At 44.3% G+C, this 25,619-nt stretch overlaps 1 protein-coding gene across 1 annotated transcript in view; it reads right to left on the minus strand.

Moving 5' to 3' along the window:
- The window catches only part of NBN (nibrin), a 136,527-nt gene extending 111,434 nt beyond the window's left edge, over positions 1-25,093 (minus strand). Inside the window, 3 exon segments of the mRNA XM_030216354.1 lie at positions 6,935-7,083; positions 12,060-12,193; positions 24,997-25,093. Coding sequence (XP_030072214.1) covers positions 6,935-7,083; positions 12,060-12,193; positions 24,997-25,033 — 320 coding nt within the window. The 5' untranslated portion in view covers positions 25,034-25,093.
- Positions 25,094-25,619: the final 526 nt, after the last annotated feature.

Raw genomic sequence — 25,619 nt, forward strand, 5'->3', positions numbered from 1 at the left:
AAGTAACTTGCCCAGAGTCACAAGGAGCTGCCTGTGCCTGAAGTGGGAATCGAACTCAGTTCCTCAGCTCCCCAGGACCAAAGTCCACCACCCTAACCACTAGGCCACTCCTCCCATTTATTGTGGGAGAAAAAACTCAGACCGGGAGCCCCCATTAGAAAGGGAGCAAAGTTGCATAAGGCATTCCACACTGCCCTGAGCTCCAAGCGATTTATCAACCACCAAGGCTACTGATCCATCCAGGTGCCCTGTGCCAGATGGAAATTGTAATGGGTTTCCCAACCCAACTTGCTGGCATCAGTTGTTACTACCTCCCATTGTGTTATTGGCTAAGGGAGCCCCGACGGTCAACTTCCTGGGCAACAACCATCACTGTATACTCCATCTGATAACCAGCATTCAAGGAAGACAAAGGTCGTACTTCTGTGACACCGGAGACTAGCAGCTGAGAAGAGATCCCTGCTAAATGTAGAAACCTCTGATGTGCTGACCATATGGGAAAATTCAACTACGCCTCCTTGAGACTGAGGGCGATGAGAAATTCTCCTGCTTGCCTGCTTGAACTGAGGCTAGGACTGCTCTTGTAAACCTACGCAATACGCTACCACAGAACACCAGTGACATTGAGGATTAGCCTAGTGGTTAGTGCAGTGGACTTTGATCCTGGGGAACTGAGTTTGATTCCCACTGCAGCTCCTTGTGACTCTGGGCAAGTCATTTAGCCCTCCATTGCCCCTGGTACAAAATAAGTACCTGAATATATGTAAACCGCTTTGAATGTAGTTGCAAAAACTTCAGAAAGGCGGTATATCAAGTCCCATTTCCCTTTCCTCTCTTAGTTTCTCCATGTCTGTTGAACCAGCTTCGATCTCCTGAACTCCGTGAGGAAGATCCTCTCCCAAGCTGTGTCAAATAGAACACCCAGATACTCTAATGTTTGTGATGGAGTTAGTCTGCTCTTCTTGAAATTGATCATCCAACCCAACAACTGTAGAAGGTGGACAACTTTGTCGCTTCCACACTGTCCAAATAAGATGATGCACAAATGTGCCAGTCATCAAGATATGGGTGAACTCTGATTCCCTAGTGCTAAAGGAAAGACATCACCCCCACCACAACCTTGGTAGATGTTCTTGTAGCCATAGCGAGACCGAAGGGCAAAGCCCTGAACTACAATTGAAGGCCCAGCACTGCAAAACGTAGAAATGTCTGATGCATCATCCATATGGGCATATGAAAGTACACCTCCTTGAGACTAAGGGAGGTGAGAAATTCTTCCACTTGAAACGAGCTATGACTGTTCTTAGTGTCTCCATGCAAAAGAAGGGAACTTGGAAGCAGTGGTATAAACCTTTCAAATCTATGACCAGATGAAAGGTGCCTTCCTTCACTGGTACAATGAAGGAGACAGAGTACCTGCCTTGTTCCTGTTCAGCCTAGAGAACTGGAACAACGGCCTGGAGCACCAGCAAGGCATCTACAGCTGCCTGAACCTCAACCGCCCTGGTTCCTTTTCGACAAAGAGATTTCAACAAGAGAGGAGTGACCGGGTGGGAGAACTCCAACTTGTAACCTTCTATAAGAATATCCAGAACCCACTAATCTGACATGACTCCTTTCAAAACTGAAGATGTCCTCCCACTGGAGGAAGAGAAGAGTGGACCATCCCCACATCATTGCGAAGCACTGAAGGCACTGGGTGCTCTAGCTGACTGAGAGGAGGACTTTATGTTCACACGAAAGAAAGACTGGCGTGCCTGAAAGTGGGACTTCTGATTTGAAGTAACTTTTTAATAGATTTTAAGGGTAACAAACATCAAAACACAATACAAAATAACAATGTTTTATAACTTCCATTCCATAAGAGAAACTATATGATAATACACAGTTCTTATAAATGTATCAATAATGTAGAACAATAAGACATGTAACTGGATAAAAATTGGATAATGTTATAGTAGTTCAAGTTTGAATTGAGTGACTACACAATCTCAACAAATATACAGATGAAATTGATATGCACTTTAATGAAAGTTATATGAATAGCAGTTTAATAAAAAAAAAAAAAATAGGAGGAAAAGTGAAAAAAAGGAGAGTATAGATATTATGCTCTGAAAGGGCAGTTTAACTAGACATGACTTTGACACTGTAGCTGCTGCCCAATGCCGACATGTCATGACAGCCAAAGACATACTGCAGGCCATAACCAGTAATATGTCATGAAGCATCAGTTAAGGAGTGAGAAGCAGAGATAGTCTCATCTGCCCACTCCTTAAATGAGATCGCTTAGGAGCCAGAGGGGCAGCGGCGCAAGAAACTGAAGCACTCTGAATCAACTCTGACTGTTCCTGCTTCAGTAAATAGGGTTAGTGTAAGAGCAATATAAAGTAAGAAGAAAATAAAGATCCTGATGCAGCTGAATGCTCTGCCAGGTCCCGAGGCTAAAATGGCAGCTGTGCTCTGCACTTGATCAGACAGAGGCTGCTCCTCATTGCCGTCAGCCCCAACAAAGTGGTGCCCGTTCCCACACACTCTGCATCAAACTGTGCACAGGTCCTGCCAGACAGCCTGAAGACCCCGGCATATTAGGATGCTTTGCTGAATCCAAAGTTGTGCTGTCGCTGACCGTTTCCTCCACGTCTTGCAGGATTCCTGGCTTGCATGGACTGCAATGCCAGCTGGCAGGTTCCACAGCTGGAACACCGCTTAACTGCCTCCACTGAAGTTGCCATTCACTCTGTCACAAGCACAGCACAATGGGCCCCAAGTGGTGAGTCTGGATTACTCCCCTGCACCAAGTAGAACTTACAGCCCTCCAAACTGTTCCGAGTCATACTTTAATCTGAGTGACCACTGACAGCTGCTTCCCCCAAGCTCACAGTCAAGTCTTGCAGCACATTTACCACAAATGAGAAAGGCTTAGGACTATCCCACACTTTCCAGCAAACCTCTTTCCTTTTTATTTATTTTTTTTATTCGTGTTGTGTTGGAAAAGTAGACCTCCACAGGAAACAGGAGAGAGGTGAAGGGAGGGAAGAAGTAAATTTGCAGGGCACCAGAGACAGGGATCTGAAGACCTCCAGATAGGACACTGCAGACTCAAGCCACCCGAAAAGCACAACTGGGCACAAGTTGACCTACTAGACCAGGAGCAAAACACTGCTCCTGCTTCAGCTGACAGTCCGATTAGGATGGGCTGAAGAGGGCTTCGACCGAAACTCCAGTAATTTGGAATGCGAGAACAGTGCCAGGCAGATTTTTATGGCCTGTGTCCCGCAATTGATAAGATGGATTTTAATAGGCTAGAGCGAGCTTAGACAACAACTTCAGTAAATGGAAACTAAGGACAAGGCCGGGCGGATCTCAATGGTCTATATCCAAGAAATGCCAAAGAGAGACAATAATCAAGTAATTTATATCACATTCATTGCTGGTTTAATCATGATTTGATAATGAGTGTGACTGTTGGACCGTTCAGATCTTTATCTACCATCATTTACTATTGTCCATCAACCTGCTGGAGATACAAAATACTGAGGAGCTGGACTGGATGCCAAGGGAGATATGTCTCAGCTCACTTTTCAGTTTTCTATCTCCACCTGCAGGGTGATGGACACAACTATCCCACAGGTTCTGGAATAATGGGAAGCTACATACTGGAAACCAATGCATCATGACATTACAAGATTCATTAACCTCCTTGACATTTCAAATGAACAAAACTAAGGTGGTAAAAGAATTTGGGATTCTGAGTGTCAATGTGGAGTGCTCTATCTTTGACAGGAAATTGAATGATTTAAAAAGTATTGGAGGTAGGTGGGCAACAGACAGAAGGTACAAAGAACTTGTAAGGCTACTTTTCTTCTATAAGAAAGAATGAATAAAAAATTACTCCATATTGGACCCTCTGCTTTTCTTTCAAAGGCAATAGGTAGGCCAGTTCTAACTGAGAAACATACAGGTCATATTTGTAACAAGAATTCAAGGAAAAATGGAAGATATAACAAAGATTCTGAACCTGCAAACGGGCCCATTTAAATTTTAGCTCAAGTAATATAAACAAGTTCAACAAGCCTGCAAGTCAGTCTGTCCTCTTCGTTCTGAAAGCGATATATGTTTTTTTCCAGAAAACAAGAAGGACATAATCCACTGTAAAAATATGCAAACAAAACATCCGCAAAAACTCTGTAGAACAATGCCCCAAAAGAGTTATGTTGAAAACCTTGGCTGTTTTCCTTTTCATATAGACATGTGAGACATACAGATTGCTAAAGAATGACTTTCCCGAATCCCCACTACCTGTATAAGAAGCAGTAGAACTTTGACTCAGGCGTGTGATCCTGTGACCATGCTGAAGATTCAGTTTCAGTTCGCAGGCCACCCAGAGCTGATGCTACTGTAGACCTAAGGCCCTTTAACGAAAGGAGTTTGTGCCATTGTACAAGTGGCTGGCTAATGCATACAGTAATGTCAAATCCTTGACATCATTTCAGACCAAACCAGAGGACTAAAATGCTCAAGACACACAGTAGGTGAAAGAAGAAAAAAAAAAAAAAGGTGTGCTAAACATATTTCTAAATACTTGTAATTAAGATATTAGCAAAGACCAGAAGAGCCTTCTTCCACTTCGTCTTTTCAATAAATACAGACGTACAGGACTTAAAAATATAAACTGTTTAGTTTTTTCTTGAGATCATCATACATTTCTATCTTCTTCCTCCTCCTTTTCAGTGCTTTGTTAGTACTGTAAATAAAATATTATACAACTGTGGAGTATAGTCTGACTCCAATTTTTCATGTGCATCATTAAACAAAACTGAGCTACCCACATGGATTTCTGACTGCTGGCCTGTTAGCCAGCCTGTGTAGATTTAATGTTGCAGCCTTAGCTTGTGAGGCAAAGGTAATAAAGAATATGTGCTGCTGTGTTTATTCTCTACTGTGTACTGGTTCAATCCGGCCTACCATAAGCCATTATCAGTGCAGAGCTACCGGTTAAAACACATTTTATTCAGAATGGCCTTTGTCATGGTTACATCAGACACACAATACCATGTAGAAAACACTTGTCTGACTGGATCTGTCAGCTTCCAGGGAATCACATACCACCAATTACAATGATTATTTACAGAGTCCACCTGAACAGCTTGGATGCTTAACTTACTAACTAGACAGAGAAGAGACTGAAATTACTCCTGCTTACTGCCTACTTTAAGCATTGTGCTTTAAGAGACAAGTTACCTTTGCAATCTTGGCCCCCTACAATCTGCATATTTCTATAGGCTATTGCCCAGAACATATGAGTTGTTGAGTGGTAGTCTGCCTGTAGTTAAAGACCTCACTTGGCATTGTGCTTCCATGTTTATCAACTCCTCTACTTATTCCTTTGTATCTGGAGGAGACACTCCAGACTGCCTTGGAGTGGAAGATGTTCCTGACTGTGGAGCACTCACTAGCAGGTCATCAGGCCTTCTCTCAGTAAAACCCAGCTGTCAGGGGAGACAGATGGCTGAAGTCATTATTCTGTGAAGTGCTGAGTCAAATCAGCTGGTACTGATTATATTTTATTAGAGAATAATTGTTTGGGGGGATTTTTTTTATATCTAGGATATAATTATCAGCAATAGGATTTGTCATTGAACTATTTCTCTGTGTTTGCTCCATGCTGTATATTATGTTATGATAAATAAACCATTATGACGCTCATTTTTGAAGTATATGGACGTCTCAAAAGCCCAAAATAGATGTCCATGTGCTTGCAGCATCCAAATCCCGATTTTGCAAAGGCAGAGTAGCAACATCCAACACTGCAGTATTTTCAAATAGCAAGAGGGCATGTTCTGGGCGTGACAAGGGAGGGCCTGAAATCTGGATGTCCAACAGCAATTACCGAAGGGGAAGAAACATCCATGTCTAAAAAGAAGTACGTCCTTATTTAGACCTGTTTCAGAAACATTCAGGTTACAGAAAGGTGCTCTGATTGAGCAGCTGTCCACTGGAGGAATTAAGACATAGCACCTCCTTAATCTCCCAGTGGTTGCTGTCCCCCTCCCTCTCCCCTCAAAGTGAAATTGGAAGGGGATACCAGGCTCTATGACAGCTTCAGATATTATGGGTATTCTTAAGAGAGCAGGAAGCAGGTCTGAGAAGTAGCCTAGTGGTTAGTGCAGTGGACTGTAAGCCAAAGGACCCAAATTCAAATCCCATTTCAACTCTTTTTTTTTTCTTTAAATTGTGAGCCCTTCATAAACAGAAAAAACCTACTGTATCTAAATATGAAAGACACCTGCATGCCTGAAGGCTATTGAAGTGGTGTACATTTAGGTAGAGTAGGTATTTTTCTGTTCCTGAAGGGCTCACAATTACAAAAACAGTTAAAGTGAGATTTGAACCTGGGTCCCTTTGTTTACAGTCCACTGCACTTAGCACTAGGCTGCCCATCCACTCTTCACGGATGTCTCTGTGGCCATTTTCTAAGAATGCTGCTATACAGATTACCATGTCCTTTGTTTTCTCTCGTTCAAAATTTGGACGTTTCAGTTTGTAAAATGAATACTCATGCATGGAAATTTGCCGCACATGGACATTTCAAGTATTTTCAAACAGGCTGTATTCTGTTCAAAAATACATGCGAGATGGACATCTGTTTGAGATGTTCTGACTCGGATGAACTTTCAAAAATGCCCCTCTATATTTTTCCAGAAGCTCTGAATGAGACTCTCTATATTATCTCATATGAGGTAGAGATATTGAATTTAGGTGCCGGGGGGTCGGGTGTGATTATTACCCTGGACATACTGAGACATACATAGCCTCAGATTGCCCCACAGAATCACAGTCTATTCAGAAGGGATAAAGATTGAGCTGGAAGCCTAAACTAAGCAGAAGGATACTTGCATGACTAAAAAATGAACCTGAACCAATCACTACTTACCTAAATTTGCTATTGAAGACTCCAAAAGTGATCCGGTCTCCTGAATTTAAAGATTTTGGAGAATTAGCTTGCAGTTTCTCTTCATTAACAAATGTGCCATACTTTGACAAATCTTTTATTGTTAAAGTAGGGACTGCAGCTGCCCGAGTCTGGAAAAGAACAGATGTTTCCATTATGATTTAATTAGTGAACAATAAACATCCCTTTTCAAATTAAAAGACATAACAAAATTAACAAAGGGGCAGAAAATGAAGATTCTGGAAATATATGTCAAACAAAAAGAAGAACCTCTCATAAGTATTACCGCTGGAGAAACCACTGATAATATAGGCTTATTTTTAAAAGCTTTCACATGAAAAAATAGAAAAGAAAAAAAAAACAGTGTTTGAACAAATTTTTTAAAGATATACTAAGCTGCGTATGACACAGTAAGCTATAGTTAGCAAAGAAAGAGATCTACACCTTTAATTCATATAATCATGTGATTTCTCTCTCATAAAATGAAGACATGTAAAATTCATAAATACATCTTATATAAAAAATCTCCAAGTGTGAAACAAATTAGAGTGAAACATCAAAGATGTGCAAAATAACATAAAAAATAAACTTACCTGCTATGGTACTGCTATGATACATTTGATATATCTACATCAAAATAAGTGTCCCTCTGCAAGGTTTAATGGTGTCCATCTAAAGTATGGCAATAGCAACGTCTCACAAGACTGATAATATCAATGCCAGTTGTTGATGAAGTTATAAAATGTGTCACAGGCAAATAAACAAACTGACTTAAACCGAATTCCCAGATTTATATCTAAATGAATAGGAAACTGCCCCACGTAACAAATAAAGAGCTTCTGCCCCCCTCCAATGCAGGTACTCTCTGCCGAAACAAACAGATGTCAGTTGCCCATTCACCTGGTGGTTTGGGAAGTGGAGAAGAACTGGTCAACCCCAAAATGTTGAAATCTACTGCTATCCAAAGTCATTCTCCCAGGCATAAAAACATTCTGATCTCGATATACAATCGAGCACAATACCTCTATAATTTAACAGCTAAATATTTAGTGTAGATTTAACAATCATTTATCAATTAAATTGCCCTAGGGTTGCTAAGGAAGAAAACTTACCTGAATTTTCAAAAACAACTATCTGGACTTCTACAAGAGTGCCATGGCCATCAATATTTGTGCACAATTTCACATTTGCAGTGCAGAATTCTGTGCCAGCATCAGTGTCTTTCCTGGTCCCACCCCTGCAGAAATTGTGGCAGCAAGAAGGGTAAACGGCTGCGCATCAGGCTGTGTCCTCCTCCTCTACCACCCTAGGTCTGAATGTTTATTTAAAACACATGGCCTCCATACAGCACAGTAGTTCAAATGAAAGTTGGGCCTAGGACAACAGAGGAGGAGGATGCAGCCCAATGTGCAGCCATTCATCTCTTCTTGCCACTACGATCTGGGTAGGAAGGACAGCAGCAGACTGAGGTGTAGAAAGTGTAGGGGGGCAGGTGCATTTGAAGCAAACGAGATGTACCGTGGGGGTAGGGATCACTGGCATCCCATGAGAGTAAAAGTCACTGTAGCCAGCTGGGGGGGGGGGGGGGGGGGTAAGAGTGTACCATGGGGGTAGGGGTTATGCCTTGGAGGTAGGTCATCACTGGAGAAAGCTGGGTGTAGGAGTTATTGCGGAGAGGATTAGGTACTGGAGCTATCTTTCACAACCTGAACGTCTTACCTGGATCTAACTCTCCTGTGTTTGCCCAATGGTGCACGTTGGGAATACAATATTTAACACAGCTTTTGACGTAGGATGGCAAACAAACCTTTTGAGGACCTATGGCGTAACTTTAACTTGCCATCTACTGATCACTTCACTGATAAGCAACTTTGCTCATTACGTGTCTAGACTGGGTTAAATTAACCTCAGTGAGGATGTCCAAGATACCTTAGATACAGCGCTCACCCTGGGATCGCAGAATGAAGTGCCACTCCGTTACCATCACCATTATCTTCAGGATACTACTGAATATCTGCACTACAGTAAACTGGCGACCAGTTGAACAGCTGATTTGGCAGGGACTGTTACTGCAGACCAGATTCAAAATTGTGTACTGAGGATTCAACTAACTTGCCCATCTGCGCAGCTCTGGGAACTACAATACAAATTTGCCCTTGGCTTTACATTTCACCATTCAAAGCATATCAGGCCTCTTTTTGACTTCTGTGGTAAGTAAATTAATGGAAAAGCTTTTAGAACAGAGAATAGTAAAGTTTTTGGAATCCAATGGATTACAGGACCGTAGGCAACACGGTTTCACTAAAAGCAGGTCTTGTCAGACAAATCTGATTAATCTGACTGGGTGATCAGAGAGCTGGATTGAAGGTGAACATTAGATGTGGTGTATTTAGAGTTTAGCAAAACCTTTGACATGGTTCCGAATAGACGACTAATAAATAAACTGAGTGCCCTCGGAATGGCCCTAAAGTGACTGATTGGGTTAAGAACTGGTTGAGTGGAAGGCAAAAGGATGTTACCAGTGGTGTGCCACAAGGTTCAGTTCTTGGGCTGGTTCTTTTAAATATTTTTGTAAGCGATATAATTTTCCTGATCTCCTCTGGAACCTTTTTTAAAAATCGGCGTTACATTGGCCACCCTCCAGTCTTCCGGTACCACACTCGATTTTAAGGATAAATTACATATTTCAAACAATAGCTCTGCAAGCTCATTTTTCAGTTCTATCAGTACTCTGGGATGAATACCATCCGGTCCAGGAGATTTGCTACTCTTCAGTTTCTGGAACTGCCCCATTTCATCATGACATCACTTTATTGACGATGTTTTTCTACTGTGGACTGGTGAAATTTCAGATGTAAAATCATTTGTTAAATGGTTACATTCATGTAACAAGAAGATTCAATTTACTTTCAATTATTCATTTGAACATATTTCATTTTTGGACGTTGACATAAATCAAACATCGGATGGATTCATTACTAAAGTACATCAGAAGCCATCGAATAGAAATACATTCCTACATTCTACAAGTTGCCATCCTGATTACTGTAAAGAATCTTTACCATATTCCCAATTTTTACGCTATAAAAGAATATTCGGTAACAAAGATTTTAAAACACAATTAAGAAATTAACTATGGATTTGAAAGAACGAGGATATAAAGACAAATGTTTTAAAAATGCATATAAGAGGGCTAAATATAATGAAAGAGACTGGTTGTTAAAAAAACCAAGTAAACCATCTGACAATCAGGAAGTCTTGACATTCATTAGTAAATATACGAATGCCAGTCCTGGGATTTCAAATATAATCAGAAATCAATGGCATATAATGAAATCCAATGATGCATTTAGAGATAATTTCTTATGCACGTGGGAGAAACTTGAAAGAAATTTTAAGCCAATTGAATTTGAAAACCTCATCCATAAGAAGCACCAGTATTTCGTATGGCCACTATAAATGTGGCAAGTGTAGTAAATTTAAAACAAATAAGAAAAACTTTTTCTTCACCCAACGTGTAATTAAACTCTGGAATTCGTTGCCGGAGAACGTAGTGAAGGTGGTTAGCTTGGCAGAGTTTAAAAAGGGGTTGGACGGTTTCCTAAAGGACAAATCCATAGACCTCTACTAAATGGACTTGGGAAAAATTCACAATTTCGGGAATAACATGTATAAAATGTTTGTACGTTTAGGTAGCTTGCCAGGTGCCCTTGACCTGGATTGGCCGCTGTCGGGGACAGGATGCTGGGCTCGATGGACCTTTGGTCTTTTCCCAGTATGGCATTACTTATGTACTTATAGCAGCAGAATCAGAGACTGGGACCAACATGATCAGAAAAACAAAGTCACCAGAAAACAAAGGTAGAAAAATCATTTTATTTTCATTTTAGTGTTTGGAATATGTCCAATTTGAGAATTTACATCTGCTGTCTTATTTTGCACTGGGTATACTAGAGCTGTAACAGCTTACAGAACAGAATTTATAATGAAAAAGAAATCAAAAGGTTTTTTTTTCTCCTATACTGTTAGTATTCTCAATGATACCTGTTTATGGCTGGTAAAAGGGGTGTGGCTACCATAGGGCAGAGCCATATATGGTTACCCCACCCATAATGAGTACCGGTACCTTTTTTCCTACAAAAAAAGCACTGTATAAAGTAGTCCGTATTTCAATGAATTTAAGAAAAAAGATCAGGTTAACATATTTTGTGAGCCTTACAGAGAATATACAGTCTAGCTGTCCCTGCTCAGCAATAGGAGTTGTACTGTTGAGGGGAGGTGTGAGTATGAGTAAATGTAAATGGGGGTGTGGTACTAAGGGGATGTGAGAATGGATGAGTGGGGGTGTACTGCTGAGGGGTGAGTGTGAGAATGTGAATGGGGGTGTATTAGTGAAGAAGGTTTGAGTGAGGGTTTTCTGCTGAGAGGTGTGTGAGAATGGGTGAGTGTAAATGGGGTGTTTTGCTGAGCGGTGTGTGAGAATGGATGAGTATGAGTGGGGTGTGCTACTCTATGGTGTGTGAGTACGCCTTGTAGCGCTATAGAAATGCTAAATAGTAGTAGTAGTAGAGTGGGGGTGTAACGCTGAGGGATGAGTGTGCATGGAGGTGTGCTATTCTGGGATGTTTGAGAACGGGTGTCAGTGGGGGTATGGTACTGAGGGGTGAGTGGGGGTGCACTTCTGGGGGGTGTGATTGGAGTTGTTTTGTTGAGGAGTGTGTGAGAATGGCTGAGTGTGACTGGGGTGTTTTGCTGAGGGGTATGTGAGAGAGGGTGATATTGACATTGAGTTTAATACTCCCTTCAATCAGAAAATGTGGTGACTGGATCCCTACCTAGCACTAACTTTCCCTTCCGATCAATTTGTTTAGGTTGATTTTCTTGATTAGTTGTTTCTTTCAATCTAGCAAGTGCCTGCTGTTTGGCTTTCACCATTTTCCTCTCAAAACATAACCTTCTTATCAAGAGCATATTGAAATTCAGTTTCCCGCCCTTTTCGAGGAGCGTTCCCCTGGAAGGGTAATGAATTCATGCACACGCATACATTTCCCAGTCTGACCCCAATGAGAGCATCTACACAACAACAGAAGCAAAAAAATAAACTTACCAAGTTAGTAGCCAAGTGGTTAACAGAGATAGCTGCATGGGCTCGGCTAATAGACTGATCATCCTGAATCAAGATCCCACAGTTCTTGCGTCCAACAATATACTCAACACCCGTCAATAAACGTTGGGGATCACCTGAAAATAATTAGAGAATTTGACAATGGTTGCGAAAGGCAGCTCATTAAAAATTACTACAGAAATAAAATATTTTTACAGTTACCACAATCTTTTCACTTCACACACAAACCTGATAATTTAATGAATGTTTCTGTATTTTGTTTTGACTTATTGTACCTGGAAAGGGAGGGATCTTCTGAGTTTCCACATTTTTATTTTTTACATGTAACTTCTGTATGAAAGAACAAAACAAACCTTTGAAAATCAAAGTAACATCTTCTCAAAGTCACTGTGTGCAATGGCTACAAGCTGTCTGCAGCAGAGATAAGACCTGTGCACTAGTTCCTCATCTTGTTTTGGCTCACATTTCTTGCTCACTACTTTTCTGATGCAGGCTTCAGGGCTAGAAGGCTACACTGAAATAATGGCACCATGGATGAACTCTGGAGCTGCATGTAAGAGATCTATAAAAGCAAGACTGAAATATTTCAAAAAGCCATAAGCATAGTAAATTAGAGAATTTTGTCCTGAAACTGGGAAACTTTCAAGGAGTGGTCATGCTTATAAAGAGAAAAAGAACAAAAAATCCTCCACAAAAAGCCACAAGCACAAGCCAAATGGCTGGAAGTCACCAAAACCACAAGTTCCAAGACAACAAATTCTGAGGACAATCAGTTGTAATGTTCCTAACTATTTATTCATCATAAGTACATAGAGTCAAAATAAAACACGGGCCATGTTTCGGCAACCTGGTCTTTGTCAGGGGTCCCGTATGGAGCCAAGAGATATAGCATGAGGTGTATGAACACACACTTCTGTTATAAAACAAATTAGGTATACTTAGTCAGGTTCTGGGAGCTTACATACAAGAAGTGAAAAGGCCTATAACCCTAACATCAGTAAGTATGCTGTGACAATACAGAAGGCAACTGAGGTAAAAGGGATGAGAGGTCATAGAGAGAGGGATACTTCTACTGAATTACAGAGTTGGGGGGGGGAGGAAGAATAACATGATATTTGTCTGAACGGATGCAGTGGCATGAGCACTGTTACCTGACGAGCTGTTCTTCTGATCTCTTCAAGATCTAGGATCTTAGATTTGAAGAATATCTTTTATGATCCATAAACATCCTGTGGTGTCTGTGCCAGTGATCTCTTATGGTAGCTCAGGAAGGAAATGGTTCACCTGGAGTTAGATGTGAAACTAAGACCTAAAGTACGCAGAATTTGAGTGGGGCTGCAGAAGAGGGTGTATCAGGAAGAACTAAGGAGCAGCAACCAAGTGTGCCAATTTAAAAAAGCTCAGTCTTGGGAAATGTCTGCTGACATGCAGCATTTTGAGTTTATGACAGGTTATGATTTATGTTTGCTCTTTTCGGAAAATACTAATAAAGAAATTTAAAAATTAAAAAAAACTCAGATGGGAGCAGCTCTGGTGGTAGCTGCAACTTTAATGTTTGCAGAAAAACAAATAACATACCACCAAAGTAGAAGGTAGAAACAAGGGCTTTAATTTCACCAAACAAATGCTTATGCCTGACATGGCCATGTTTTGTCAAAATTGGCTGCATCAGAGGCAAAAACTGTCAAACTAAAAACAATCAAATTAAACACATAAAATAATTTACAACATACACATAAAACTTACAGACCAAATTATAAATCATAAAACGTGCACAAAAGGGAAAATTAGGTTCTTACCTTGGTAATTTTCTTTCCTTTAGTCATAGCAGGTGAAGCCATTACATATGGGTTGTGTCCATCAACCAGCAGGGGGAGATAGAGAGCACTCAACTTTTCACAGTGCCTCATGGCCACCCAGCTCCACTGCCTCTTCAGTATTTGAAGCTTCCAAAGCAGTATGGCAAACCGCAATGGGAATAACATGAACTTTCCTCACAGCGAACGATGGCCCCTTAACAAGAGCATGAACTCAAAAGGAGGGAATGAACACATCCTCCTGGAGGGAATAAACTCGTCCTCCTTAATGTATAACTGGAGGGGATACACGCAACCTCCTGGAGGGAATAAACTCATCCTCCAAAACATAAACTGGAGGGAATGGACTCATCCTCCTGTAAGTGAACATGAATCCTGAAGACTGTTTTCCAACTTTCTCCCAAGGAAGGAACTTCAGGAAACAAGAACAGAACCTGAAACAGATTCACAGCATACAGACAATCATATAGGGAGGGCTCATGGCTTCATCTGCTATGACTAAAGGAAAGAAAATTACCAAGGTAAGAACCTAATTTTCCCTTCCTTGTCATCAAGCAGATGAAGCCATTATGTATGGGATGTAACAAAGCAATCCCTATATAGGGTGGGAACAGGTCACACCATACGCTAGCACTTGTGCTCCAAAACGCGCATCCCTCCTGGCAGCCACATCCAGCCTGTAATGTCGGGCAAAGGAGAGCTTAGAAGCCCATGTTGCTGCACTGCATATCTCTTGAAGAGAGAGTGCTCCAGTTTCAACCCAAGAGGAAGAAATCGCTCTGGTACAATGCGCCTTAAAGGCTACAGGCGGAGACCGGCCGGCCGGCAAGCAGATAAGCTGAAAAGATAGTTTCTTTGAGCCAGCGGGCAATAGTGGCTTTAGATGCTGGAAACCCTCTGTGAGGACCTGATAGCAAAACAAACAGATGATCAGAGGTCCTGAAAGAGTTAGTAACTCGCAGATACTGCAGCAGAGTCCTGCGCACATCCAACAGGTGCAACTGCCCAAAAGATTCTGGAAACGCCTCCTTATCAAAGGAGGGCAAGAAAATAGGCTAGTTTAGGTGAAACGCTGAAACCACCTTAGGCATGAAGGAAGGCACGGTCCGAACCGTGACCCCGGACTCTGAGAATTGCAGAAATGGGTCTCTACAGGACAGCGCCTGGAGCTCTGACACCCGTCTCGCCGAAGTAATGGCCACAAGAAAAACGGCCTTTAGTGTCAAATCTTTCTCCGATGCTCGCCGAAGCGGCTCAAAAGGAGAACCCTGCAGGGCCTTCAAAACTAGCCCCAGGTTCCAAGCTGGACATGGTGCTCGCACGGAAGGCCGGAGCCGAAGCACCCCACTAAGAAACCGTGCCACATCTGGATGAGCAGCTAAAGATACGCCTTCAACCTTACCACGAAGGGAGGCCAATGCTGCCACTTGCACCCGCAGGGAATTATAGGCCAAGCCTATTTGTACACCATCCTGCAAAAAGTCCAGAATCGGCAAGACAGGAGCCCGCATGGGTGTGATCACTATTGAAGCACACCAAGACTCAAACTGGTGCCAAATCCTGGTATAAGCCACGGAAGGAGAGTGGAAATGACTGTGTTTGAATAGCCTTTGTCCCTCAATTGCGCCCTCTCAATCGCCATGCCATAAGACCAAAGCAGCAGGCGTCCTCCATGGCTACCGGGCCCTGTGACAACAGGTTCGGTACCAGAGGTAAAGGAAGGGGAGCCTCCACTAGCATCTGTCGGAGGTCCGCATACCAAGGCCTCCTGGGCCAATCCGGGGCAATGAGGCCCACTTCTCCTGGGTGCAGCCGAATCTGCAGGAGCACGCACCCTATCAAGGGCCACGGAGGGAACACATATAGTAGACCCGGAGGCCAGGGCTGAGTCAAGGCATCCAACCCTGCCGAGCGAGGATCTCTCCGTCTGCTGAAGAAGCACGGGACTTTGGCATTTGAACTTGTCGCCATAAGATCCATCACAGGCTTGCCCCATTTGGCACATATCTGCAGGAATACTTCGTCTGCTAGTTCCCATTCTGCTGGATCGATTTGATGCCTGCTTAGATAATCGGCTTGCACGTTGCTCTGACCTGCATTGTGAGCTGCCGACAGAAACTGAAGATGCAGCTCGGCCCAGTGGCAAATCTGTTCGGCCTGCGCGGCCAGTGCTCTGCACTGAGTGGCGCCTTGTCGATTTATGTAGGCCACTGCTGTCGTGTTGTCCGACATCACTCTGACAGCCAATCCTTCCAGGGTCACTTGAAAGGCCAGAAGCGCCTGAAATACCGCTTTCAACTCCAGGCGGTTGATGGACCACTCCGACTCCTCGGGTGTCCATAGACCCTGGGCATGCTTCCCCTTGCAATGTGCGCCCCAGCCCTTCAGGCTGGCATCTGTCACTACTAGACACCAATCGGGGAGCACCAGCGGCATTCCTCGCCGTAGCATGCTGTCTGAGAGCCACCACTCCATGCTGAGTCGGGCCGCAGGGAGCCAAGAAAGTCTGCATTGATAATCCTGAGAAACTGGAGACCATCTTTGAAGTACGGAATACTGTAGAGGTCTCAGGTGCACTCTCGCCCAGGGCACCACTTCCAATGTGGCTGTCATTGATCCCAGCAGCTGGACAATGTCCCAAGCTCGCGGGCGGGGCATCCTCAGGAGCAGACGGACCAGATTCTGAAGCTTGCACTGCCTTAGCTCGGGTAGGTATACATAGCCCGAGTCTGTGTTGAACCTGGCCCCCAAATATTCTAGAGATTGCGAGGGGGTCAGGTGACTTTTGGCCATATTGACGACCCAGCCTAGAGATTGAAGTACTGAGACCACTCTGGCTTTAGCTTGATAGCTCTCTGTTACAGTCTGCTCTGATGAGCCAGTCTTTTAGGTACGGGTGAACCCTAATACCTTCTCGCCTGAGCAAAGCAGCTACTACCACCATTACCTTCGAAAAGGTTCGGGGAGCTGTGGCGAGGCCAAAAGGCAAGGCCCGGAACTGGAAATGTTTTCCCAACACCGCAAATCTCAGAAACATCTGGTGCGGGGGCCAAATTGGTATGTGCAAGTAAGCTTCTTTCAGGTCTAGAGACGTGAGAAACTCTCCTGGTTGTACCGCAGCAATGACGGAGCGCAGGGTTTCCATGTGGAAATGCCGCACTCTCAGGGACTTGTTTAATTCTTTTAAGTCCAGAATAGGGCGAAAAGACCCACCTTTTTGCGGCACCACAAAGTAGATGGAGTATCGGCCGTAGCCGTGTTCGGCGGGAGGTACCGGGGACACGGCCCCTAACTGAATCAGACCTTGCAAAGTCTCCTCTACCGCCGCCCGTTTGGCGGCAGAACCGCATCGGGACTCCACAAACACGTCTTTTACTGGGGCATTGAATTCTATTCTGTAGCCATCTCTGATCAGGTCCAGAACCCACTGATCTGAGAAAATAGTGGCCCACTCTTCTGCAAAGAGGGAAAGACGTCCTCTGATGACAGGAAGCGAGGAGGGGGCCGGCGCACCATCATTGAGAGGGTCGCCCCTGAACTCCAGGCCTAGAGCCGGTGGCTGCGGAACGCTTGTCCGAGCAAAACGAGTTCCTCTGCTGAAAAACGGGCACGAGAAGTGAACCCAGCAGAACGCCCCGGTCAGTACCTTCTAGCTTCACGGAAGTGAGGTCTATAAGAGGAGTGGACCGCCTGGCCCTTGGAGGAAGGCCTCGGCCTATCTTCGGGCAAGCACTGGGGTTTAGGATCTCCCAGGCCTTTAACAATTTTTTTTCCCAACTCCTCACCAAATAGGAGAAGGCCTTGAAAGGGCAACTTCACCAACCTTTGCTTAGAGGCCATGTCCGCTGCCCAATGTCGTAGCCAAATAAGACGGCAAGCCGCCACTGCTACTGCCATTTGTTTAGCCGAAGCTCCACTCCATCTCCGGGCTGTTCCACTGCCTGTTGCAACCACGCCAGGCAGGCTCTAGCAGCTCTAGCAGCAAAACAACTGCATGCAGATGCCCGAACAGTAAGACCTGCAATTTCAAAGGACCGTTTAAGTGCTGCTTCCAGCCTACGGTCTTGTATATCCTTCAGGGCAACTCCTCCTTCCACAGGGAGGGTAGTTCTCTTTGTCACCGCAGTGACTAGGGCATCTACTTTAGGCATTGCAAAGCGAGCCAAATGCTCCTCACGCAGAGGGTATAATTGCCCCATAGCCCTGGAAACTCTCAAAGGTCCCTCGGGGTCAGCCCACTGAGCCGAAACAAGCTCTAGGATGGAGTCATGCAAAGGGAAGGCCCGAGCAGCTTTCTTGGTACTAGCCATCCTGGGATTACCCGAGGAGGCCATGCCACTGTCAGGATCTTCAATCGAGAGGGCCTGCAGGGTATCTGAAATAAGCGCTGGCAGCTCATCACGGTGGAAAATCCTCACCGCAGAGGGATCATCCAGATCCTGTGGTAATTCCGCACCTGACTCTGGCTCCTCAGACCACGAAGGCCTGCCAGAACTCTCCGAATCCTCACAGCCCAACCACGGGGGAGGGGGGGAGGAGGTGCGCCACAATCTGAAGGGGAATTAGCCCTTCTACGCTTTTCTTTATGCCAATTATCAGGGAAAATAGCCTCAGCGGGCAGTCCCAGGCCAGAATCCACCAGGTGGGGGGGGGGGGGGGGGACAATAGAAGGGGCCTCAGACGACCCTTGAGGGAGAGCTCTTTTCAGCATGTATGCTTTATGCAATAACAACACAAAATCAGGGGAGAAAAACTTGCCCTGGGCACCCAGATCCCGTCTGGGGCTAGCCGCTCCCTGAATAGCCTCAATTCGAGGTCCCCCCCCGGGCTCAGGGCTCTCCGTCTCTACGGAGGCCGCGCCATGCAGAGAATTCAAAATGGCGTCCGCTGCCAGCTCTGAGCGGGAAGAATCATCACTCGCCATGCTCGGGCCAGCTCTTACACCTGTACAGCACGATTTACAGAGCCCCACTGCTGATTTGCGCTTGCCACACCGGGAACAGCGCTTTACATTCTCTGCAGCCATCGCCGAAAACGGCAGGAAAATTCAAAATGGCGGTTCCGTGCCAAAAACGCCCCGATCGTGGGCCCACCCCAGAGGAGTTAGAAAACACTCTTACCTCACCGGACCGAGTATCACAGCTCCGGTCCCATAGAAGAATCAAAGGAAAACCTCTGTTCCATTTTTTTATTTTTAACGCTGTGAGGAAAGCAGAGGTAATAAGAACTCCAGAGGCTCAGATGAGTGGGAAAGGCAGGGAAAGGCGAACCAATGTGCCTGCATCCACTGAATGGGAAAGGACAGGGAAAAGCAAGCTAATATGTCCATATCCACGGGGGCATGGATAAGGCAGGGAAAGGGCTAACCTATGTACCTTCAAAGTGAAGCTGCTATAGCCTCTAACACCCCGGCTAACAACTGGCAAGCCAGGAGCCACCCCCAGGCAGATTTTTGATGGAGCTCGAAGCTGCAGCCACCCTGCTTGGAGAGATAGAGAATACTGAAGAGGCAGTGGAGCTGGCTGGCCATGAGGCACTGTGAAAAGTTGAGTGCTCTCTATCTCCCCCTGCTGGTTGATGGACACAACCCATACTAATGGCTTCATCTGCTTGATGACAATGAAAAACATTTTCTCCGATTCGTTTTAAATTTACTACATTGTAGCTTCATCACATGCCCCCTAGTCCTAGTATTTTTGGAAAGCGTAAACAGACGCTTCACATCTACCCGTTCAACTCCACTCATTATTTTATAGACCTCTATATCATATCTCCCCTCAGCCGCCTTTTCTCCAAGCTGAAGAGCCCTAGCCGCTTCAGCCTTTCCTCATAGGGAAGTCGTCCCATCCCCTTTATCATTTTCATCACCCTTCTCTGCACCTTTTCTAATTACACTATATCTTTTTTGAGATGCGGCGACCAGAATTGAACACAATATTCGAGGTGCGGTCGCACCATGGAGTGATACAAAGGTATTATAACATCCTCATTTTTTCCACTCCTTTCCTAACAAAGAATAGGCAAATGAGCGTACTTATTGTGTACATTGCAATTCTGCCTGCGGCCTGCCCAAAACCCATTCCACAGCACGCCTTTCCTGGTCCATATGAAAGTACATGTGTTGTGGGCATTATACGTATGTTTATAAACACATTTTCATTATATATTGGCTTATAGATGAAAACCTGCTCTTATTAAACCCCCCTCTTTGTGTCTGCTGGAAAACATTTACTGCACAGCACAATGCGATTGGCAAGGCTGTTGGAAATGTTAATTTCATACAGCTAAATCAGGCAACTCAAACTCCAAAAAGACTGAAAAACATGCTGAATGCCTAACCTGCCAAGACAGGCTTATTTTTTTCCCTTGAGATGACTGTTCATTCCAGAAAAGTAATTAATCCTCTATCCTGCACGTAGACACTCTACCAGGACTGGATCCCAGACCACACCTCACTTATCTCCCTGAAGCACAGATCTCTTGAACAGACTCCAGGCCACTCTCTCTCTTAATAAATAAATCTTATTAAATAAATGCAACAGGTCTTTAACATTAATGTGTTGGCACTAAACATTTCAAATAACTAATGAATTACAAATTCTAGCAATTAGTGATTTCCCTGTGTATCTAAACACCCCAACGAATGCAGTTTTATGGTTCATTTGTAAGATATTATGGGCTTGATTTACTAAAGTGTGCTAGAGCATTAGCATCCAATAACATACATATTGGATGCCAGTAGTGGGTGCAGTGCACTGCAGACAGGTGGACTCGGGCTCCTACCTCCCCCTACCTGTTACACTTGTGGAGGAAACTGCGAGCCCTCCAAAACTCAACAGAAACACACTGTACACACATATTGGTGCCCCCTTCACCCGTTAAGGGCTATGGTAGTGGTGTACAGTTAGGGGTAGTGGGTTTTGGGGGGGCTCAGCAGACAAGGTAAGGCAGCAATGGTGAGATGTGTACCTAGGAGCATTTTTAAGTCCACTGCAGTGCCCCTTAGGGTGTCCTATTGCTTTCCTGGGATGTCAGGGGGACCAGTGTACTAAAAAATGTTGGCTCCTCCTGCATCCCAATGGCTTGATTTTGTGCATTTTGCACTTGGACGTGTTTTTTTTTTGTTTTGTTTTTTCCGAAAATGGACCAAAAAAACAAAATGTCCAAATCACAAAACCTTCTATTTTCGAAAACAAAAGATAGACGTGTCTCTTTTTTGAAAATTACCTTCTTTACTATTCAGATTTTGAACGTCTTTTTCAAAATGTCCAAAGTCGGACTTAGACGTCATATCGAAAATGCCCCTCTAGATCACAGTAAGTCTAGGATGTAACAATATTGATCCAAAGTTACCATAGGTATTAGTACCACAATCATCAATATACTTCACACAAAACACATATTCACTAAAGTAACTGCAGTATATTATTCCTAATCACGTTTATAAAACAACAGCCTCTTTAGCCCCTTCTTAAAACTATCACAACTAGAAATATGCCTTAGTTTAAATGGAAGCGAGTTCCATAAACCAACAGCCTGATATGTGAATAAAACAGAGCAATGTATCAACCCAGGCTTTTTCACATCCCTCCTGAACACTAGACTACATACAGATAATACAGTATGCTGAATGGCATAGTCATCTGATCTTTATTGTATTCACTACACAGCTTAAAAAAAGAAAAAAAAAGTTCATCAGGAAAATAAACCAACCAAATTTGCGATGTTACAACCATATGGGGTCAGGGCTGGTGTTAGATAAGCAGGAAGCCTTGGGTACAAACTGGGAAAGAGGCCCCAGAGCCCACCTGCAAGCTATGCCTTCTTCAGCTTTAAGCAGACCCTGTTACATGGGGGTCCCAGGGCAACTGCCCTGTTTTCCACCCCCTAAAATGGCTCTGTACATGGGTCCATACATCTAACCCTACCCCCTTCCCAAAAGAATGCGCACTCGAAAAGTGCAAGAGCTAAAGAATTCATCCACAGAAGGTTGCAATTACATTAACCTAAAGCAACATCCGTTATTTAAGCATTGCTACTTGGGCATGCTTTTCAGAATGCCATCTTAGATCTACTACTACTTATCATTTCTATAGCGCTACTAGACGTACGCAGCGCTGTACACTTGAACATGAAGAGACAGTCCCTGCTCGACAGAGCTTACAATCTCATTAAGACAGACAAACAGGACAAACAAGAGATAAGGGAATATTAAGGTGAGGATGATAAAATAAGGGTTCTGAACAAGTGAATAAGGGTTAGGAGTTAAAAGCAGCATCAAAAAGGTGGGCTTTTAGCTTAGATTTGAAGATGGCCAGAGATGGAGCTTGACTTACCGGCTCAGAAAGTCTATTCCAGGCAGATCAAAACTAAGGGCCAGATGCACTAAGGTCCTCAGAAGAGCCCTTCCCTTACTGATTCCATAGCGAATCGGTAGGGAATGCATCAAGGAAATGGAATGCAAATGAGCCGATCGTTGTAGCTCACTTGCATTCTCTATTCCCTCGGAAGCCAGTCGGTCAGTCGGCCGGTCGAGCATGCGCAGAGCAGCCAAGCTTTATGCTGGCTGCTCTGCGCATGCCAAGGACTTCCTTTATGGACATCCTTCACTAAAAAAACAAACAAAAAAAGGACATCTCTGATGAGCAGCCATGGACGTCCTTTACGGACGTCCTTCACTTGTTTCTAACTATTCACTTGGGAATCCCAAAGTGAGCTGAGAGATCTCCCTGCCAAACACAAACGCCCCTGAGCCATTGCAGTCACCATCGCCTGTGAACGAGCACTTGTATTGGCTGAGGAGAAAAAGAGGCAGGCTCCACTGGTCTCCAGAAGTTCATTGTCGCTAAAAAAAAAGTTGGAACCAATCAGGTTGAACCCGTTGTTGCTCTTCTAAAGGGGATTGGCTTTGGGCACAAAGCTGAGAGAAATGCAGTCAGTTCTCAGCCTGTGAGAATAGTGCTTTACCTTTGTTTCTTCTGAACGGTGAGCAAATAAAAACCAGGGTTCGTTCTGATGTTGCTCCGTTGCTGCAGCCACTGCCAGGTGCTGATGGTGCTGTAGAAGCTATGGAGTTCCTTCTTTCCTTTTGCCTAACGTAGATTTTTGTGTGCCTTTTTCTCTCGTCACTCCTTGCAAACCTTCGACTGCAGTAATCGCAGGCCAAAGGTTTCTCCCCCATGTGGGTGGTGAGGTGATCGCTGCGATATCCTGATGTGCCGGGTTAATTCATCTGAATGGGAGAAGCAGCGGTCACATCCTCTCGTGGACTGGGGTCTTACTGGGGCAGTTAGGATATTTCCTTGGTCGCAGGATAGGTCATAGTGGTAAATTCTGTGGTCTGTAAGCACTGAGGAGTCGAGATCCTTCTTCCGATTCCCTCAAAGCAGCCCCAATGAGAGGTGCAGACCTCCCGTTAGGTTTTCCACGGTAAGGGGATCGGAAAACAGTAGTGCATCTCATTGTAATACGAATTGTACACATTTTAATACTAATTTGCTCATCTGCATTCAGTTTTCGTTAGCTGCTACCGTAGCAGGACAATGCCCTTTTGTGCATGTCCCGGTTTACTACTTGCACGTTAAACTGGCTAGAACCAATTTAAAACCCACATTGCTGTCTCGTTAAGTTTAGTGCATCTAGCCCTAAATGAACCAAAAAAGTCACTAGAGTGCAGGAGCGTAGCTGCTATGGGGGCCTGGGCCCCCGTAAATTTGGCCCTGGACCCCCCTGCCGATGCCCCTTTCAACCTCCCCGCCAACCTGCCGTCGCCGTCTGTACCTTTGCTGACGGGGGATCCCAACCCCCGCCAGCCGATGTATTCTTCCTGCGTTTGGTTTCTTCTGAGCTGACGTCCTGCTGCACGTACAACGTGCAGGACGTCAGACTCACAGAAACAGAATGAAGCCCTGCAGATTGCAAGGCTTCGTTCTGTTTCTGTGAGTCTGACGTCCTGCACGTTGTACGTGCAGCAGGACGTCAGACTCAGAAGAAACCAAACGCAGGAAGCGGTGGCGCCGGGGGGGGGGAGGGGGCTAAAATGTGCCCCCTTACCTCGGCTCTGGCCCCCCTACCGCTGAAGTCCAGATACGCCCCTGCTAGAGTGTCTATAGAGATCTCAATAGGAACTGTAACACTATAAACATCCCAATTATTTTATTAGATAGTTTACTTTCTATCTGATAATTACCATCAAGAAAACTCAGCCTGGATAAAATTATACCTCTAGGTCATTATTTCTTCTCAAATTTGTAGCTCTTATTGTAGAGGAGTGTGGTAGCCGTGTTAGTCCACTCTTAAGGTTATCAATAGAAATCAAACAAAATAAAACATGGAAAAGAAAATAAGATGATACCTTTTTTATTGGACATAACTTAATACATTTCTTGATTAGGTTTGATGTCCCCATGCATACTTCCTACCCACCCTGTCAGACTGTCATAGTAATGCTTGAATGTTTTCACTTATATACACTGTCAGCTAGCACATTTGCTTATTTCCGATCTGAGGAAGAAGGGCAACCTTCGAAAGCTAATCAAGAAATGTATTAAGTTATGTCCAATAAAAAAGGTATCATCTTATTTTCTTTTCCATGTTTTATTTTGTTTGATTTCTATTGATAGCTCTTATTGGAAACTACATCAGAACCAACAAAGAATCGAACTCATCTCTCCTGCTCAATGTACATCTGTCAAGAATAACAAGAGAGTACCAAAACTCAAGGAGTCGGGAGGAGGCAATATCGGCTCACCTACACAGTGATTTCCCCAAGAGGAAAGGGAAGAAACATGGAGCCTCACTTGGTTCTGAACAGCCAGCACCCTAATGCCTTATGGGATTTGGAGTCTAACTTCTATCATTTGCCATCAGCACTAAGGGCACCCGAATGCAACAAAAAGAGAGTCGGGAATCCAAGAGAAGACTCGGATACCGGAGCCTCAGAAACATCTATAGAACTTGCAGAATGAATGCAGCAGAGTTCAAAAACCTGAGAGAAAGCGGAACTCTACGGAAACTGCGTCACCAAAACTTTACAACGCTGCGACAAATACCCAAGGGTCGCACTACATCCTGCCCGGGACTCCGGTTTTGCTACCGCTTACCAGCTGTAACGCCGCTGGCTCCTTGCAACTTCCACATAGCGACACTGACTGCAGCACTTCTATCCCCCGCCACTTCCGCTGGAGCTGGGATTGAGCATGCGCGCGCTTGGCTGCAGCTAGCCCAGGGAGCACGAACAGCGTCACCTGTTGTTGGGATGAGCGCACGACCCAGCGTCAACTTTACCAAGAAAAAATGTTATGTTTGGGTTTTGTTTTGTTTTTTGGAAGGGCGCTATCAGGCAAAAAGACAGCAATAGTGCCTTTGTAAGGGTCTGATAAGGCCCAAATTGTATAATTCTGAAGACTGCACTTTCAAAGAGAGATAAACTGGAGGGAGGGATTACATACAGTGACTGCTAAAGTGATCGACAATCTTTGTCCTAAAGCATATGGCTAGGCATCTAAAGATCGTATAGGCAAGTTATCAATCCAAAGTAGTCCTTGTTATTCCCAAAAAGGGAACTCCCTTTTCCATTTCTTCCCTGAATTATATTTACAGGATACGTGGTGTTATATTTGCAGGTATTTACAGCTTCTCCTGTCAATGACTATCCTGTAGAGAGATATCCCCAAAGGCTGTACTCCTCTTTACACTGATTTGCTTTGGCGGGCTCAGATCTCCC

Source organism: Microcaecilia unicolor, chromosome 1, assembly GCF_901765095.1.
Source record: "Microcaecilia unicolor chromosome 1, aMicUni1.1, whole genome shotgun sequence".
Lineage (NCBI taxonomy): Eukaryota > Metazoa > Chordata > Amphibia > Gymnophiona > Siphonopidae > Microcaecilia > Microcaecilia unicolor.